General features: G+C 40.2%; 1 protein-coding gene across 4 annotated transcripts in view; it reads left to right on the top strand.

Annotated features, from left to right (window-relative positions):
* USP25 (ubiquitin specific peptidase 25) overlaps positions 1-17,169 on the top strand; it is an 86,832-nt gene that overhangs the window by 57,353 nt on the left and 12,310 nt on the right. For 2 of the 4 annotated variants that reach the window (XM_084843524.1, XM_084843523.1), the window contains 5 exons: positions 137-207; positions 3,415-3,643; positions 4,842-5,042; positions 5,764-5,897; positions 16,753-16,931. In XM_084843524.1, the coding sequence (XP_084699650.1) occupies positions 137-207; positions 3,415-3,643; positions 4,842-5,042; positions 5,764-5,897; positions 16,753-16,931 (814 nt within the window). Of the gene's footprint in view, positions 1-136; positions 208-3,414; positions 3,644-4,841; positions 5,043-5,763; positions 5,898-9,394; positions 9,509-13,113; positions 13,210-16,752; positions 16,932-17,169 lie in introns of all 4 variants that reach the window. The other 2 variants (XM_084843525.1, XM_084843522.1) reach the window with 2 other exon arrangements.

Raw genomic sequence — 17,169 nt, forward strand, 5'->3', positions numbered from 1 at the left:
TGACACTACCACTTAGATGCAGTCCTGAAAATGACAGCATCCCAACAAATAATAATTCATACTCCTTCAGCATTTGAACTAGCAGTAGTGGAGTAATTGCATTGTGGAAAATCACTTTATTTTCCTCTCACTTTAGACTTGCAAGAGAGCATATCTAGAATACAGAGGACAATTGAACTAATGTATTCTGATAAATCAATGGTGCAGGTAAGTACCATTACCATATGGTCTGTTATTGGCTACGGGGATCTTCCCTCCCCAGCACTGCCACCACCTATGGGGATTCTTATTTCCAACAAATGCTTATATTTAAGGGCCTAAGGAACTTTTTGCCACTATAATTCAGAGTTCTACAAGCTGACCCTTTTCTGCTGCCACCGGTTCTCTTAGAATACTTTAAAACCTCCTAATAGCCTTACCCTGCAATGGGCACCAACACTAGAGACCAGATAAACTATTATATTAAAGGAATATTTTACACATAAGGGATTACCAGTATTTACTTTGGGATGTTCAAAAGATTGCTTAGTGATAATTCTTAAGGACTCAAAAGACACCATTGCTGCTACAAGACTCTTAATGACTTTTACCTTGGGCCAAATTCCCTAAACCTCTGTCCCGGGCAAATACATTCACTGGTACAGTCTTCCTCTGACTCCCAAAGCTGCTGCTGCTGTCTTACTGGCTGCTTAGACCATTTATCTGGGTTTTCCTGCTTGCTTATGTAACCTTCTTCTAGCAAGATCTTAGGGAAGCCTCCTGGCATAACATAGCCACCTGCTCCCTATTCCTGATCTTCACCAGTCACATATGGTTATCCTACAAAGGAATAGTAGTGTAATATTCAGGCCTTAGCTATTCACTTTCTTCTCAGCATTCTCCTAGTCCTTCTATAACACCACCTACCAACCAGCAGACTTTCTCCCTCTCAGACTACCCACAGACTCACTCAACGTCTAACTGTCCTTAACTGTCCTTTCTCAACCACTCTTTTTCATCTAGCTAGAATTCTCAGCCTATCAGAATTGAATTTACCTGCCCCAGACCCCATCTAACAATATGCAAAGCGATTATCACTCTCTTCCCCCCTTCAGAACGTCACTAAGCAACTACTACAAAGCAAGGCCTCAAGTCTACTCAGATACATTATTGCCTCTCAGAGACCACACAAAGTAAATATTACAGAACAACAACAGTTATATACATGGCATTTCTTCACAGTGGCCCACTTAGTGTATTTTAAGAGTTTAAACATAATTTTCAGCCACCTTATAACACACTCTTAATCTAAGGTTTCAACTTCTAGATATGAAAATGCCTATACAAGTAATCCCCATTTATGACACTTTTGTCCAATCCTTTCCCCATGTTGACAGAACACACAGTACCTGCTGTCATTGTCCCCAGTTTGTTTAGTTATATTTTTATATTGTTAAATATGTATCCCGTCTTTCCATCAAATAGTGTACAATTAACCATTTGTGGTGCCCAGTTAACATGATATGTTATGGAGATAACATAACTACAAATAGGTCTGAAATCTCAACCTGTGCTCTTGTTGTTTATTCGGTCAGTCGCTTCCGACTCTTCGTGATTTCATGGACCAGCCCACGCCAGAGCTTCCTGTCGGCCGTCACCACCCCCAGCTCCCCCAAGGTCGAGCCTGTCACCTCCAGAATATCATTCATCCATCTTGCCCTTGGTCGGCCCCTCTTCCTTTCGCCTTCCACTTTCCCTATCATCAGCATCTTCTCCAGGGTATCCTGTCTTCTCATTATGTGGCCAAAGTACTTCAGTTTTGCCTTTAATAGCCTTCCCTCAAGTGAGCAGTCTGGCTTGATTTCCTGGAGTATGGACTGGTTTGATCTTCTTGCAGTCCAAGGCACTCTCAGGATTTTCCTCCAGCACCACAGTTCAAAAGCATCTATCTTCCTTCGCTCAGCCTTCCGTATGGTCCAGCTCTCACAGCCATAGGTTACTACGGGGAATACCATTGCTTGAACTATGCGGACCTTTGCTGTCAGTGTGATGTCTCTGCTCTTCACTATTTTATCAAGATTTGTCATTGCTGTCCTCCCAAGAAGTAAACGTCTTCTGATTTCCTGGCTGCAGTCAGCGTCTGCAGTCATCTTTGTGCCTAGAAAGACAAAGTCTGCCACTGCCTCCATGTTTTCTCCCTCTGTTTGCCAGTCCTCAATCAAGCTGGTTGCCATAATCTTGGTTTTTTTGAGGTTGAACTGCAACCCAGCTTTTGCACTTTCTTCTTTCACCTTCGTCATGAGGTTCCTCAGCTCCTCCTCGCTTTCAGCCATCAAAGTGGTATCATCTGCATATCTGAGATTGTTAATGTTTCTTCCAGCGATTTTAACTCCAGCCTTGGCTTCATCAAGCCCAGCACGTCGCATGATCTGTTCTGCGTACAGGTTGAATAGGTAGGGTGAGAGCCGTACTCCTTTCCCAATCTTAAACCAGTCCGTTGATCCATGGTCTGTTCTTACTGTTCCTACTTGGTCGTTATACAGATTCCTCAGGAGGCAGACAAGATGACTTTGTATCCCCATACCTCCAAGAACTTGCCACAGTTTGTTATGATCCACACAGTCAAAGGCTTTAGAACTGTCAGTAAAACAGAAGTAGATGTTTTTCTGAAACTCCCTGGCTTTCTTCATTATCCGGCGGATGTTGGCAGTTTGGCAACCTGTGCTCTACTGCATATACAATCCATATGGTGGGGCCATGCGTAAACTAACCCTGTATTGGCCATCTGGTGAAGATGCACTGGCCAAAACCTATATCACACATAGCCATACCATCTTTCCACCCACAAAATTTACACTTCATTGGGGAAAGACTGGTGTGTGTGTGTGTGTGTGTGTGTGTGAGTGCGCACGCACACACACACTTCAGTAGATGTATTTTAAGATAACTTTTCAGGTGAGTGTAACTGTAGTTCAAAGCCACTTGAGGAGCTTACCTTGTAATCCTGTAACATGGTAAAATAACTATTTGCATACTCCAATGAGAAACTTTAAAACTGTGTTGTAAGGAGTAAGTCAATAGAACTCACTGGGACCTACTTCGTAGTAGACATGTATAATATTGAGCTGTGAATGTGGAAATGTCAGTTGTTTCTGCTAAACTGTGACAAAGGTTCAGGATGGCCGTAGAAAAAGGTAGTTGTTAGTCTCTTGTCTAAACCTGAGCATGGTAGAGTGAGCAAGTAAAGCTGGATGTGAAGTATTTTAGGGAAGTGGGAGGAAGGAAATGTAGCTAAAGTGTTACTGTGAGCCATGTTTTCTATCTAATATGTCTGATTAATCCCACATTCTCTTCTCTTCCCTTCCCTGTTCATTGTCCTTTTATTAATTATACCTGAACTTACTAATCATTATCCATTGATTTTATTTGACTTAGGTTCCTTATCGGTTACATGCTGTATTAGTTCATGAAGGCCAGGCTAATGCAGGACACTACTGGGCATATATTTATGACAGTTACCAAAGGAGGTGGATGAAGTACAATGATATTTCTGTGACAAAGTCTACTTGGGAAGAGCTTGAGCGTGACTCATTTGGTGGTTATCGGAATGCGAGTGCTTACTGTTTAATGTATATCAATGATAAGGAACCATTTTTGATACAAGGTAATACCATGCAATATATCAGTGCTACTGCCTCCGTGTGCATAGTTTTGTTAAAAATGGTGAATATGTAAATGACATCACGATTCTAAATGTCTTCCTGACACGTAGAGAGGTCTGAGGGCCACAAAGTACTACTGCTTTGTAATTTGGATGCATTTGTATAATTATTTTGCTGAGTCTCTGTCATCTTGCTTGTCGAGTATAAAAATGGACCTATGTAAAACAAATGCCAAAAGGTTTTGCTAAGGATTTATAGTGGTGGGTGAGGAGAGGTGTATAAATCTTCTCCCAGTTTTGTGTGCTGCTTCTCCTCACCGCTTGACCAGCAAATAAACATAAGAACCATCAACTGGAGGGAAAGTACCTGGGGAAGGCCAGCTTGCAGAGGAAAATTGGGGGACAGGAGAAAGTTTAAGCACTTCCTGCCAGTTGATTTTCCTCTGAAAATGTGGCTTCTCTTGCTGCTACATTACATGTTGGCAGAAACGTAGGTTAGGCACCTTGTGTACTTTCACCCGTAACTAATAGCATAATAAAAATGCTAGCACAGTGGCATTGTTTTCAAGAAATAATTACCATGATGTAGCATTGGGGTCTCCAATCCGTGTTCCTGAAGACATCTCCCAGTGTCCACCATGTTCCCTGCTTCTCCTGATTTTTAGTTGATTTTAAAATATTTTTTATCTTTACTTTTTAAATTGGGAAGCTGGCATGCTGCAAAGCTAAATGCTGCCCTCCAGCATCATCTTTGTTTGGGTTCTGAAGGGTGGTTTTGTGTTTTGGAGTTCAAACCACACTTCTGCCTTGAACTTAAGTTTTTCAGCAAGCTGCTTGTCTTTTAGTCTCACTAGTTTGCCTTCTGGGAAATGAGTGTTTTGTGACTGGCCATGGCAGCCATTTTATGAATGGGCAGATCTCCCATGGCAGCCATTTTGTGAGAGCACCCATGATACGCACTCAAAATTCCAACTGTTCCCATCGACCCAAAATGTTTGGGGACTCTTGATGTAACATGCTAGTGTACAGTTTTCAAATTGCAAGCCTTGTTTTATTAAAACCCTGAGCTGTCTTGTGTGTGTGCTGATTTAGGTGTTTGCTTTTGAACAATTAGTGAAATTATGTGTGCATGTTCCATTTCATGTTCTCTAATGCATATCACACACACACATATACACACACATTTTGTGTGCTGTTACAGAGGAATTCAACAAGGAAACGGGTCATATGGTTGTTGGAATGGATACATTACCTCCTGATTTAAGAGATTATGTCAAAGAAGACAATACGCGCTTTGAAAAAGAGTTAGAAGAATGGGATGAACAGATTGCTCTGAAAGCACAACAGGAAAAAGCATCAACACCCCAGATGCCCAGGGTGCCTATGCCTTCCACTGCCCAAGGTCAGTAAGGAAATAACTGTATAATCCTTTTACCCTCTCCCATCAATACCACAATCTGATCAGTAGAATCAGAGTGTGAAATGACAGATAATCTGTTAACCAGTGAAAGCCCAATGCAAGAGTGTTGTGATTGTACCCTGTCATTTAGATGAATGGCTGCTGTCTGCCTCCTCCCATTACCATGTTTATGCTTCCAATAGGACATGTAAACATCTTTCTGCATGTTGATAACATTCGCCAGGTTGAGATGACTTGGAAAAAACGCACGTTTTCTAGCCTTAGTTCTGATGCTTAGGTTCTATACTTGTAGTTAGGTATGGTCAGAAAAATACAGTTGTCAGTATCTCTCTCATATTAAATTTCACTTGAAATTGCATTAGATAAAAACTGTGATTACATATAAAATTGTGTTGCATACTCATGCTCTGATTTTAGCAGTATATAATAATGGGATTTTTTGCAGCTGATAAGACCCCAAACCAATTCTTAACTGTGGGGATAAAGCCAAAGTTTTGTTTGTTTTTCACTGCAGCAGTTCCCACCGTGAGAAGAGAATTTTAAAACCGGACAGGGACTTGTTTCAAGGGCTTGTAGGACAAGTTCATGTGAACTGTTTGCACTAACTTGATCCCTGCTGAGCATATTTTCTTAACAAAAATCTCATTGGTATGGTCCCTAATAGTCATTGTACTTTTGTATTTTCCCTTTCCTACCATTCAAGGAGAAGAACCAGAATATTTGGAACAACCGTCAAGGACTGATGTCTCAAAGCAGTTGAAAGAAGATTCTATACGTGCAATCACAAAAGCATTCACTGAGCAAGAAAATAAGAGTCCCGATGCTGTTATGAACTTGGTAAAAAATGTAAAATATTTGTGACCTTTATATGGATTGGCTGTTTAGCGTGATGTGCCTGAGTGAGTTCCCACCCCCACCCCTTTCCTCCTGCACAGCTGGGAGGAATAGTTTATAAGTTTTTGCTTCTGCTTTTAGTTAACTACAGTTTGTCATGTTCTTTATGTGTTGAAGCCCATTCCACTTCACTGTTCCAGAGGATATCCATGTGATGACCCCCAGGGAACATTGCTAGTGTAAATATTATCACAATATTTCTTTTACTTCCTATAATAATACAAAAAATCATGTGTATCTGAGCTTTGTCCTAACTATATGTTTAATACTTCTGCCTTTTAAACACAACATTTACAGTAAACAAATTATTTTCCCCTTATACTTTTCATACTTCCACGGTGTCATATTTGCTTAAGCTACCTTAGAATCCAGGGAACAGTCACTGTTCACTTTAATACAATAGGATTCTGTGAAGTTGAGAAATAATACCTTTACCTTCTCTACTTCAGAGGGTCCCCCAATACTTTGAGCAGATCTTGAGGTTAGGCAGGGAAAGGGAGATGTTCCTCTTCTGCTGATCGATGCCCTTTGAGCCCTCTGAACCATTATTATTTTTAGAACAAATAATCAGGCGTCACGTTCAGGCATCATAACAAACCATGCTTTGTTATGAGAATGCACCGTGGCCCCTTGCACACTCCCTCTTTCTCTTCCTCCCTCCTTCATGGACAAGGGGAGAAGGTTTAAAGTTTCCTTTTGGAGGTTCAGTACACATTAGTTTCCCATTTCCTCTAGATGTAGCCAGGACCTGATTGGTTAGCTAACGCTGGGGTGTACAAACAACAGTATCCCCATATTTAGAAGAATTGACAAATTGATTTGTACCAATATTTGAGTAATAGCTTTGAATGCCCTCCCTTCATGCACAAAGAGAGGGGGCGGGGGAGAGGATGGAGGCCTGAGGCTCATAGTGGTGCATTCTCTACACAGCAAAGCTATGGCTTCGTTGTACAGTCTGAATGTTACTACTGAGTTGCTGGCATTGTTCCAAGATCACAGGAAAAGGGCTAGAAAACTAGAAATTGACCATAGTGATTATTAATTGACTGTCTGCCTATAAAAAGAGAATATTATCCTTCCATCTATCTGTGTGGCTCAGCAGTGGTAGTTTGTATTAGGATGTGACATGCAATGATAAGATGTGAAAAAGAAGCATTAAATGTTGCTTTGGAGCTGGTTTATTATAAGGAATGAGATTGCTGTGTAGGAGCAACTCCACATAATGCTTAGCAAATTATCTGGATTTTCCGAAGTAGCCAAAATTTTATGTCATACATAGCCTTAACTTTTTTGTGAAATTTTGCTGTCAGTGAGGAACGTTAAACCTTTTCCCTTTTTACACACATTCATTTAATGATGCATAGTTTAATCAGAGATTAAAATGCACACAAACAGATACAAATATGCCCAGCTGCCATAAATGTGGATACTCATGCATATGCACACGTGCATAAACATATACACACGTTCACTTACTTTTGTGCGAAGCATTCAGATTACAAAGCAGGTTGCTAACATGAACTCAACCTGAGGTAATGCTGAATAAATGTTGGTACATCATTCTTTACTAACATTGACTTAAACCTGTTCACATTTACAGTGTCCCACATGAGCAGCCCCCCTTTTTTTAGACTTCCGTGGTTGCACACAGAGCAGCAACAAAATGTAGCAACCCTGACATGGGAGCACCAGTTCCCAAAAATTGCATTGCTTTGTAAGTGCTGCTTGCTGCAAGGCATCCAACAGGCCTGCACATCTCAACTTGACTACTGACTGTAGGACAGAGAATGTGCAGGACTAATATAGGCATATTGCTGTTTGGAGGACTCATGCAGCAAACCGTATAATTAGCTCACCAATTCTGAAGGTATGTAAGCTGTACTTTGTGAGCAGTAGACAGTAGTCTTTCAAAGCCAAAAATGTATGCCGCCCCATACAAAAGACTAACAGGTTGCAAGCCCTAAACTATTCACCACTGAAATTACAACACTGTCTTTGAAACAATTAATCTTGGCCATGGATTGTTAACATTTTTATTAGTGCAATAACAGATGTGAAGTGTTCACCTGAAATGCACTGTGTAAATGATTCATGTAGTTCAGTATAAGCAACCTTATTCCTGATTATTTAATGAAATAGTCCTGCCATGCAACTCTTTACTCTTCTTAAATCTCAAATTGGTTTCTCTTTCATTCAAGTTTAATTATTCTTATTTCCTAGTTTCTTCTTTGGAACTATTTGTGATCGTTTCCTATAATATACTGGATAAGATCATAATATACTGGAAAACAAGCACCACAAATACAAGCTACTTTTCCATCCTAGTTCATTGCCAAACTCGTCCTCATCTGTGCTGCTCAACAGCACACAATTTATTTTACATCTAATGCATCCCCCTTCCTTCTCTTACTCAAATTATTAGTATAAACTTTAAAATGAAGTAACAGTTGTTTCAAGTGGCAAATTTAAGGCAGAGTGCCATTTTTATACTGAAGCATCTACCCCTATATACCCATTTTTAAATGAGATCTCTGTTGTATTTTCTGCCCCTGCACCCCTCCATTTGGAAGTTAACTCCATGTAAGAAAAAAACAACAACAACGCAAGGTTTGAGTGGGTCCCCTGGATAACCAAATTGTTCAAACTTACCACATGGATTAGAGAGGAATATTATCATCCTGGTCCACAGTTTAGTTTAGATCAAGGGCTTGGATTTATACAGATTGTGTTCCAATATCCCAGTGTAGTATAGGGAATAGGATACAGTGCTGCATCTGCACCTGGAAAATCCCAGGTTTGTACATGTTTTGTTAGAAGCTTCTAGCCTAACATTTTCAGGCAAAGTCTAAGAAGAGATAAACATGCATAAACACACACACACATGTACACACGCATACACTTAATACCAGAATTTCAGTATATATGGCTATAACAGGAACGTAGGAAGCTACTGTATACTCCATCTAGACCAGTATTGTCGACACTGGCAGTGGCTCTCCAGGGTTTCAGGTAGGGATTTTTTATAGCCCTACCTGGAGATGCCAGGGATTGAACCTGCAACCTTCTGCATACAGGGCATGTGCTCTATCACTGACCCACAGTCCCTCCCATGTATGTGTATATGATGTATACATAACCCGTTGTGAGTGTGCCTTAATTTTTAATTTTAAAATATTTTGCTTGCATTTTTAAGATATCAGTCAGTGTCTCTTAAGGGCTCAATCCTGTGTGTGTTTAGACAGAAAAAGCCCTACAACTCTCAGCATTGTAGAACTTATTTCTGTCTATACATGCAAAGCATTGCACCCTAAAAATCTAAACAGTAAAAGAAGGCAGACAGTAGTGTTTGCTAGCGTTATCACCTTAACTTCTCTGATAGTCTGATTAGTCTGCCACCTTTCTGGGGTTTTTTCTCACATTCTCTTTTTCCCCCCCTACAGAATTCTGATAGTGCCCCAATTTCAACAGCTCCTAACCAGAAAGTTGGAGAAGTGGCAATTCCTGAAGTAGGGACTTATGTGATTGAGTCAGAGGAGGGGGGTTATGATGACGAGGTACCACCTTCACCTTAATCACAGATTTGTGCATCATTCCTGTGCTAAAGACAGCTGCTGCCTTTGGCATGCTTGCACATGGTGGCACGTAACTAGTTTCTTCCTATCTAAACACCTAAACACTTGAGCTGATCTACTGCAATCTGAACAATCAAGAACTGTTAGATGCTGCTTGCCTTTTCTAATGGCATGTTTTTGAATGGCGCAAAATTAACTTTGACTAAGGTCATCCTCATGTATTTGGGGGACATTGTAAATCTGCTGTTGAGTTCTAGCTTGAAATAAAGACATGATAGATTTCAAAATGATTCTGGTTTGACATAGAAAAAACAAAACAAATCCACGGTCCCTTTATTAGGACCAACCAAATACGCTCAAAATTGTGGGCAAGCTTTGGAGATCTCCAGATTTCTTCATCAGGCAAGATTTTACCACACAAAAAAAACAGTTTTGCCCACAGTTTTGTGCATATTTGGTTGGTCCTAATAAAAGGCATTGCCTGGCTGTGAATTTTGGAATTATTCTTATGGACCAACGTGGCTTCCTTTTAATTTTTGAAAGTAGATGTTATTGGTATTGCGTTCCAAAAACATTAATCCAAAAACTACTGGAGTACATTGGTCTACAGAATGTTAACTTAAGTTCCTCATTGGGTTATCAGGAAGCTGTAGAGGAGAAAACGAGAGCAAAGAAAACGTGAACGTAAAATGCACAGGTAAAATAGTGGGCTCATAGTAAATAATAGGAGTCCAGTGTACCCCAGTAGCCTAATATAGGTATGGGTGTGGGAGTTAATAGAAGAACATTATGAATAAGAAATCAGTTCTTCAGGTTTGCACTATGAGCGTTAACTCCTATGTCAAGATAAAGCCAGCTTGGAGCAGAATTAACCTCCAGAGTACAATGTAGTCTTGGGATCCAACAGACTACTGCATTGCTGGGGGGTGGGAGGTATACAGAAAAATATTTACAAAAAGAGAAAAAATCTACTCCAGTGTTCTTAAAGTGGTATAGCCCCCCCAATTGAATTTATGATCAAGACAAAATGCCAAGTTATTTTTCCTACCCTATTTTAAGAAGTTGCTGGGACAGAACAGACCCCAATTACTGTCAGTGCTTTCATATTTGTTTCAGTCGGGGTAAATTGGACCCCTGATAGCCTTAGCAAGTTGAACATAACTTTCTTAAAAACTGAAAAAGAGTGGGCGGTAGAACACCACAAGATAACTGAGCCCATAATTATTGAGGCATACATGGAAAATGTGTGATACGGGTCTGCTACAAAGAAGTTTAACAAATAATTCGACAGCTTCTGGGATCCACAGTGACCCCACTAGCTCATTAGTATTAGGTTATGAGCATTTTAAAGCTGTGTGTTTCTCAGGTTCAGTTCCTGGCATCTCTGGGTAGGGCTGGGAAAGACTCCTGCGTGAAAGCCTGGGGAGCCACTTCCAGTCAGTGTTGACCTTACTGAGATAGTTGGACCAATGGTCTGAGTCCGTATAAGGCAGCTTCCCGTGTTAAATGAACACATTTTCATTTGCGGTGGTGAGAAGCCAAGTGGAGCTGGTCTCAGAAGAGCTAATGGAATGGGCTCATCTTTAGAACTCCCCTTGTAAGGCCCAATGGTGACCAGAAATCAACAGTCATTGTTCTCTGTGCTGTACTCACTGAGACCTAGTAAAGTGAGTTTCCCATGTACAGACAATCTGGATAGGAAAGCAGGGAAAGAAGAGGTCGCTAGGGGTTGCTAGCATACTGGGCTGATCCATGAGGCATGTAGGAATCATGGGTATTTAAAATGGGGACAGAGGGATGCTCATTTGTTGCCATTGAACACAGTAGTGAACAGGTAAAGGAATGAGCAAGGACTTGCCATGGGTTTCCATACAGTCTGTAGCTCAGAATGGGTGAGAAATTGGCCATGGAGGATACAGTTAAGGAGCACATCTTCCAATCCTGATACTTCTCCAACTTTCACAGTTTATGTGATGGAGGAATTGTGTTGGCTAAGAGTGTGCGATAGCTCTAGCTAGCAGGGCCCCAATGGATGCTCTTGCCAGGCAGCAGCACTGGCTGAACATCTGGAGTGCAGTCACAGCCTGGATCCACTTGCCTGCTGGATCTTTATAGTTTCTGGACAAGAAAAGAATCCACCAGTTTGCAGGTAGCCCTTTAAGATCCAGTGGGACTGCCTCCTTGCATCTTAAAGAGTATGTGGGGAGGAGAAAATGGGTTTCTGAGGACACGAACCTGTAAGTACAAGTTCTTTTGAGTGCAACTTGATTATAATTGGAACCAGCTTAAATGGGATGCATCTCCAAATGTGCATCTCGTGACAAATAGTATATCTGCACTTAGTTACTTTCATAAATCTTCTAACTCGGGTGCAGAACCTCAGGCCTGGGGGCCAAATCTCTCCTTCTAGGGGTCCCAATTCAGCCCTCAGGGGTTCCCAGAAGACTACACACCCTTCTCTGGCACTACCCTCTTTCCCCCAACCACTAATGGTTTTGTGGTTTCCCAGCTTTTCTGCAGTTTTCTTTCCATTCCTCAGATTAGTTACTGGGAGTAAGAGTGTTAAGCTAAAATATGCTGGTATTTTTGCCCCCACTCCTTTACCTTCAGCCCCACCCACCACTGGAATGTGGCCTGCAAGAGCGTCTCCAAAATGGAATTTGACCCAAGGAGTGAAAATGGTTCTACATCTCTGATCAAAGTGCACATTCAATGAAAGGCCATACAGCGTAGGTAGACAACATCCACACTCGTCTATGAATTTGCATTCGTATCCAAATACAAAATTGGTGGATTTGCGCTTGGCCTCTGTATTTGCGTAGTGCATTACTGCAGAACCACTACCTTGTATGGTTACCATTTGTCATCTTCCGTTCTGATTCTTAAAAGAGTTCTCATGTTCAGAAGGAATATACTACAGAGCCAAACAATGGGAGACAATTGCTTCTCTGTGTTGGAAACTGAATTTTGAAATAGGTAGAAGTGAATCACTTCTATCTTGTGTTCTGCTGCTTTTTACTTCTATATCAAATGCTTCCATAGCCATATCCTGACACAATTCTGTACTTCAGGAGCTGTTCAGGAACCTGAGGCACAGCCTTTTAATGACATTAGGACAAAGTACTTTTGACAGTGTGATTAAACAGACGTACACATTAAAAATCTATGAATTATTTGTAGGTATAAGAATTATGAAAGCATGGTTAACCAGAGAAGAACAGGCTACTTCATATCTTGCTTAGGAAGCCAATGATCTCTTACGAGTGTGACTTACTAATTCAGTTTGCTAACGGCTCAGTTTCAAGGGTCAATGCTGCATGTGTGTGAAGTTTTGAAATCTTTTTTTCCTCTTAAATGCCTGAAGTATTCCCATTAATTATTCTAGTGTAAGACTAGGTTACATAATTACTGTGATGAAAATAAGCAAGAGTGCAGTGATTTGGAGGCCACAAATTTAACACTGAAATGCTTGCCATTGCAGTGTAGGCATGTACTTGCTCTATCTGGCATGAGTATGTAAAGGCACATACTGACATAAGTTTATATTTTTCATCATTCAATATATATATATTACATCTCCAAAATAGGTCATGCTGACCCCGAACATGCAAGGTATTATCATGGCTATAGGTAAAGCCACGAACGTGTATGACAGGTGTGGGCCAGAAGCAGGGTTCTTTCAGGTACAACTAACAGTTTCAACTTTTCCTCTGATTGTCTTTGTATTTAACTCTAATTCCAAGTTTGACTGTTCTTGGAGTTTTTGTTCTCTCCAAATTTTAAATGTGCTTTGTCCAGAGAGATAACTAAAGTAACATGGTGACATCCAAGATTTTTTGAAGGCATTGTTTGAACAATAAATGTAATCAATACTGATATGTTCCCACATAAAGTTAATAAAAATGTAACATAGTGGGTAACTCCACAAGTCCAGCCAGTGGAATACCTTAAGTAAACTGTGCTCTAAAACTGTGCCCAGTTTTGTGGATTATGGGTGCTTCCAGATGGAGGGTTCCTAACACTAACAACCAAAGACTTTGTGCAGCTATTTGTTTTGTTTTTTCCTTATTGGATTTTTTTCTGGTAAGAAAAAAGATGGAAGAGGAAATGGGAAAACACAGGAGGCCTACAAACGGAAGGCAACATCTGAATCCCCCATAAAATTCCATGAATGAAGAATGTGATTACACAAAAAAAGCCTTGTCTGGAAGCACCTTAGGTCCTGTTGATTTCACTTTTGAGTTACAGAAGTGTAAACAGGTTTTGATGGTTGCCACCCTAGTCTAAAAAAAAAACTCTGTATGGGAAATAATATGAGATTACACAGCACATCATGCTGCCCTTTGCCTGGTGAAATAGTTATGGCTGCTAAGTCATGTTGCTCATAACGATACAGAACCGTAGCCCTTGCTAGGTCTGTACTATAATTACCTGCCTACAAGCTGTCTTTTCTCCTCTCTGAAGAAGATGTAATTTTAAGTTCCATCTGCCCCCACTCCTATTTCCTTTCTAGACACTGTCTTTTACAAGACACAAGGACCAAAGAGACAAGCTTTATTGCCTAGATCCATGTTGTGATATATTTCCCTCCCCTGGTATATTTATTTATTTATTGCATTTATACCCCGCCTTTCTCCCTCTTGCAAGGAACTCAAGGCGGCTTACATTATCCTCCTCCTCACCGTTGTATCCTCACAACAACAACCCTGCGAGGTGGGTTGGGCTGAGAGTCTGTGACTGGCCCAAAGTCACCCAGTGAGCTTCCATGGCCGAGTGGGGACTAGAACCCGGGTCTCCCGGCTCCCAGTCCGTCACTCTCACCACTACACTACACTGGCTCTCAGTGTATACTACCTCCCCTGGTATACATAGTTATTGGTAGATTTCCTTATTCCAGCAATGAAAAACTTAATAATCTGTCTTTAATCATAAAATGTCTTGGTTAAGTAACTTGTGGAAGGGCAACTAGTACAACAGAGGTTTGTAGAGTTGGCAGCGTGATTACAAAATCAGTATTTGTGCTGTAGCCTTCTGACGTGCCAGTTTGGATTGTATTTGTTTTAGGGGAACCAAAGATTGGACTGATCTTAAATTCATAGGCTTGGACCCTAAAATAAGTCAACATAAGGAAATTTACAGAAGGAAAGCTTCTGAATAATGTGTGAAGAAGGTTATTGTGGGGAGGAGAAAATGGGAAAACTTTCTTTCCATGAACTAAAATATAAAGGTCATGGTTTGGATCTGAAGAAATTACCTTAAAGAAGTTTCCCCATCCCCTTATATAGGCAGTGATGAACTTCTCATTAAAATGTTTTCTCATGTTTAAATATTAGCTATGGGTGTTTTACTAAAATCTGGGTCACATTTAAATGAAATATATTAAATGGGATATACTATACATGATAAGTGGTGCAAATATTGCTTCTAGGATCAATAACATTTGAGCTGGTTCGGATGAACCTATCTCAGCTTAATAAGTGAGAGATATGAATGAACCTTGTGGTCATGCATGGAGCCCCTTTTCATGAACAAGCAAACCAGCATTAATTAACAGCAGGTTCTGGTTATGCCCAGCCTAGGAAACTATGGTTAATGGCTTAGAACATGCCATGATATTAGCCAGCTTCAAGTCATGTCTTTGTATCCTGGCTTGTTTTAAAACCATTATCCATACAGTTTGGATGAAATGGAAAACCATAGTTAAAGATTTCCTGATTTATTTGCTCATTTCTGCAAAGGGGCTCTGTGCAGAGTCAAAAGTCTTATTCATAGCTCTGCATATTAAACCAAGATACGATCATCTGAAAGTGGCCACTGGCTCTTATCCTGCCTTGCAATGTTCCTGTCTCCCTATCCGCTGTTTTCAGTTGAAGTTGTTAACCCTACATGGATTCCAGATTCCAGATTTCAAATTATCTCCAGCCTAAAATTATATCTTCTAAAACTGGTTCACATAATGCAAAGCTCGCCGTCAGAGAAAAAAGAATGAAATTGTATGTGTATATTGATTCACCGGGCCAGTTTGCACATCACAATAAATTGTGGCTTATCATGAATGAGGCAGTATGTTTGTTGGGGAAGAGATAAGCTGCAGGAGCAGCTAAATAAACCACAGACTTTCCATTCGTGGTTTGCTTGGTGTTGCATGTGAACCAGGATCTCTGGCTTGTTTCTCCCCCAGCGAGCCAGAGTCATAAACCAGATTATGTCTTATGATGGTTATGACTCTGGCTTGTCAGGGGAGAGACAAATCAGTGTTCCTGGTTTGGACGTTTAGCTATGTGCTTGCTTGAAAGCAGTCTAGCAGCATATACCAGCACTCTGCCTCATTCATGATAACTCAGCATTTCTAAAAATGGGTTATCGTGGTGTGCAAACTGGGCCACTAAGTGAAACTTTCTCTTGCGGTTGGATCAGTATAGATTTGCCAAGTGGTAGCCTGTGGAAGGAGACTCTAGGTTGGGAAACGTTGGTGCTCCCAGCGAGATGAGAAAGAACCATCAATAAAACAAATCTGTAAAACGCAGACTTTGTTACTGCTGTAGCATTCTGGATGCTCTGTGTTGCTTGTATAGGAAAATATGTTGGTACATCCTGTTTCATTCCCTAAGTTTATAAGGTGTATACTTTCATGTCTCCTCAAAACAGATTTTGAAAAATATTGAATATTTCAAAGATATGAAAGTACTCTTGTATGCTTTCAACCCATTGTAAGCTTTCGACCCAACTCATCTGTTGCTCATTCTTCAGTTGAGTGTTACCAGATAAACCCTTCTTAAATACCATGGAAGTATAGCGTGTGCTAATGTTGTGCTAGACAGAATTATTTTTGATGGTTAATGCTACAAAAAATCAATTAGTTTAATATTGTGTCTTGGGCCTTAAAATATATTTTCACATTTTCCTGAATGTTGATACTTACAACCATTTTTAAAGAATTATTTTATTTAGCTTTAAAAATTATCATTATCCCTTTTCTAATTGCAAGACTTTATATCATGTAGCATAAATAAAGTGTCAAGTTACATTCTGAGGTATGGAACCTCATAAAGGGTATGGAACCCTTTCGAACCGAAATAGTGTCTTGGCTGGGAATATTCCTATTATTACTGAAATTGATATATAATTTGAATTGCACAGGGCCTAGAACTTTAAATGTGGTATGGTATTCACTAATTGGTCTGCTAAAAACTAAACTGTTAATGTGTTTATTATTTTGTATTTAGGCCATAAAATCAGAATATGCACGGTTACTCAAACTGGCCCAAGAAGACACACCACCTGAGTGTGATTACCGGTTGCATCATGCAGTTGTGTACTTCATCCAAAACCAGGCCCCAAAGAAAATAATTGAGAGAACATTGCTGGAGCAGTTTGCAGATCACAATTTGAGTTTTGATGAAAGGTAAATTATATAAGCGCCTCTGAATCAAAACACTTTAAACAAAACTTTACTTTGCTTTAGCATGTGTTCTTTTCCTTCTTCATAATTCTTTTTTCCTATGATTATTCTGTAACAATAATTTTTTCTAACAGACTTGTACCAATGTCAGTGGTTTCTAGCTGTTGTTTTTTCTGCTATGGTGTGCCCATTTGTGAATGGATTATTTCAATTTCTAAGCCTTTTAAAATGTAGACTTCAG

Source organism: Heloderma suspectum, chromosome 3 (assembly GCF_057233095.1).
Source record: "Heloderma suspectum isolate Gila_16-S chromosome 3, 16-S_ref, whole genome shotgun sequence".
In the NCBI taxonomy this organism is placed as follows: Eukaryota; Metazoa; Chordata; class Lepidosauria; order Squamata; family Helodermatidae; genus Heloderma; species Heloderma suspectum.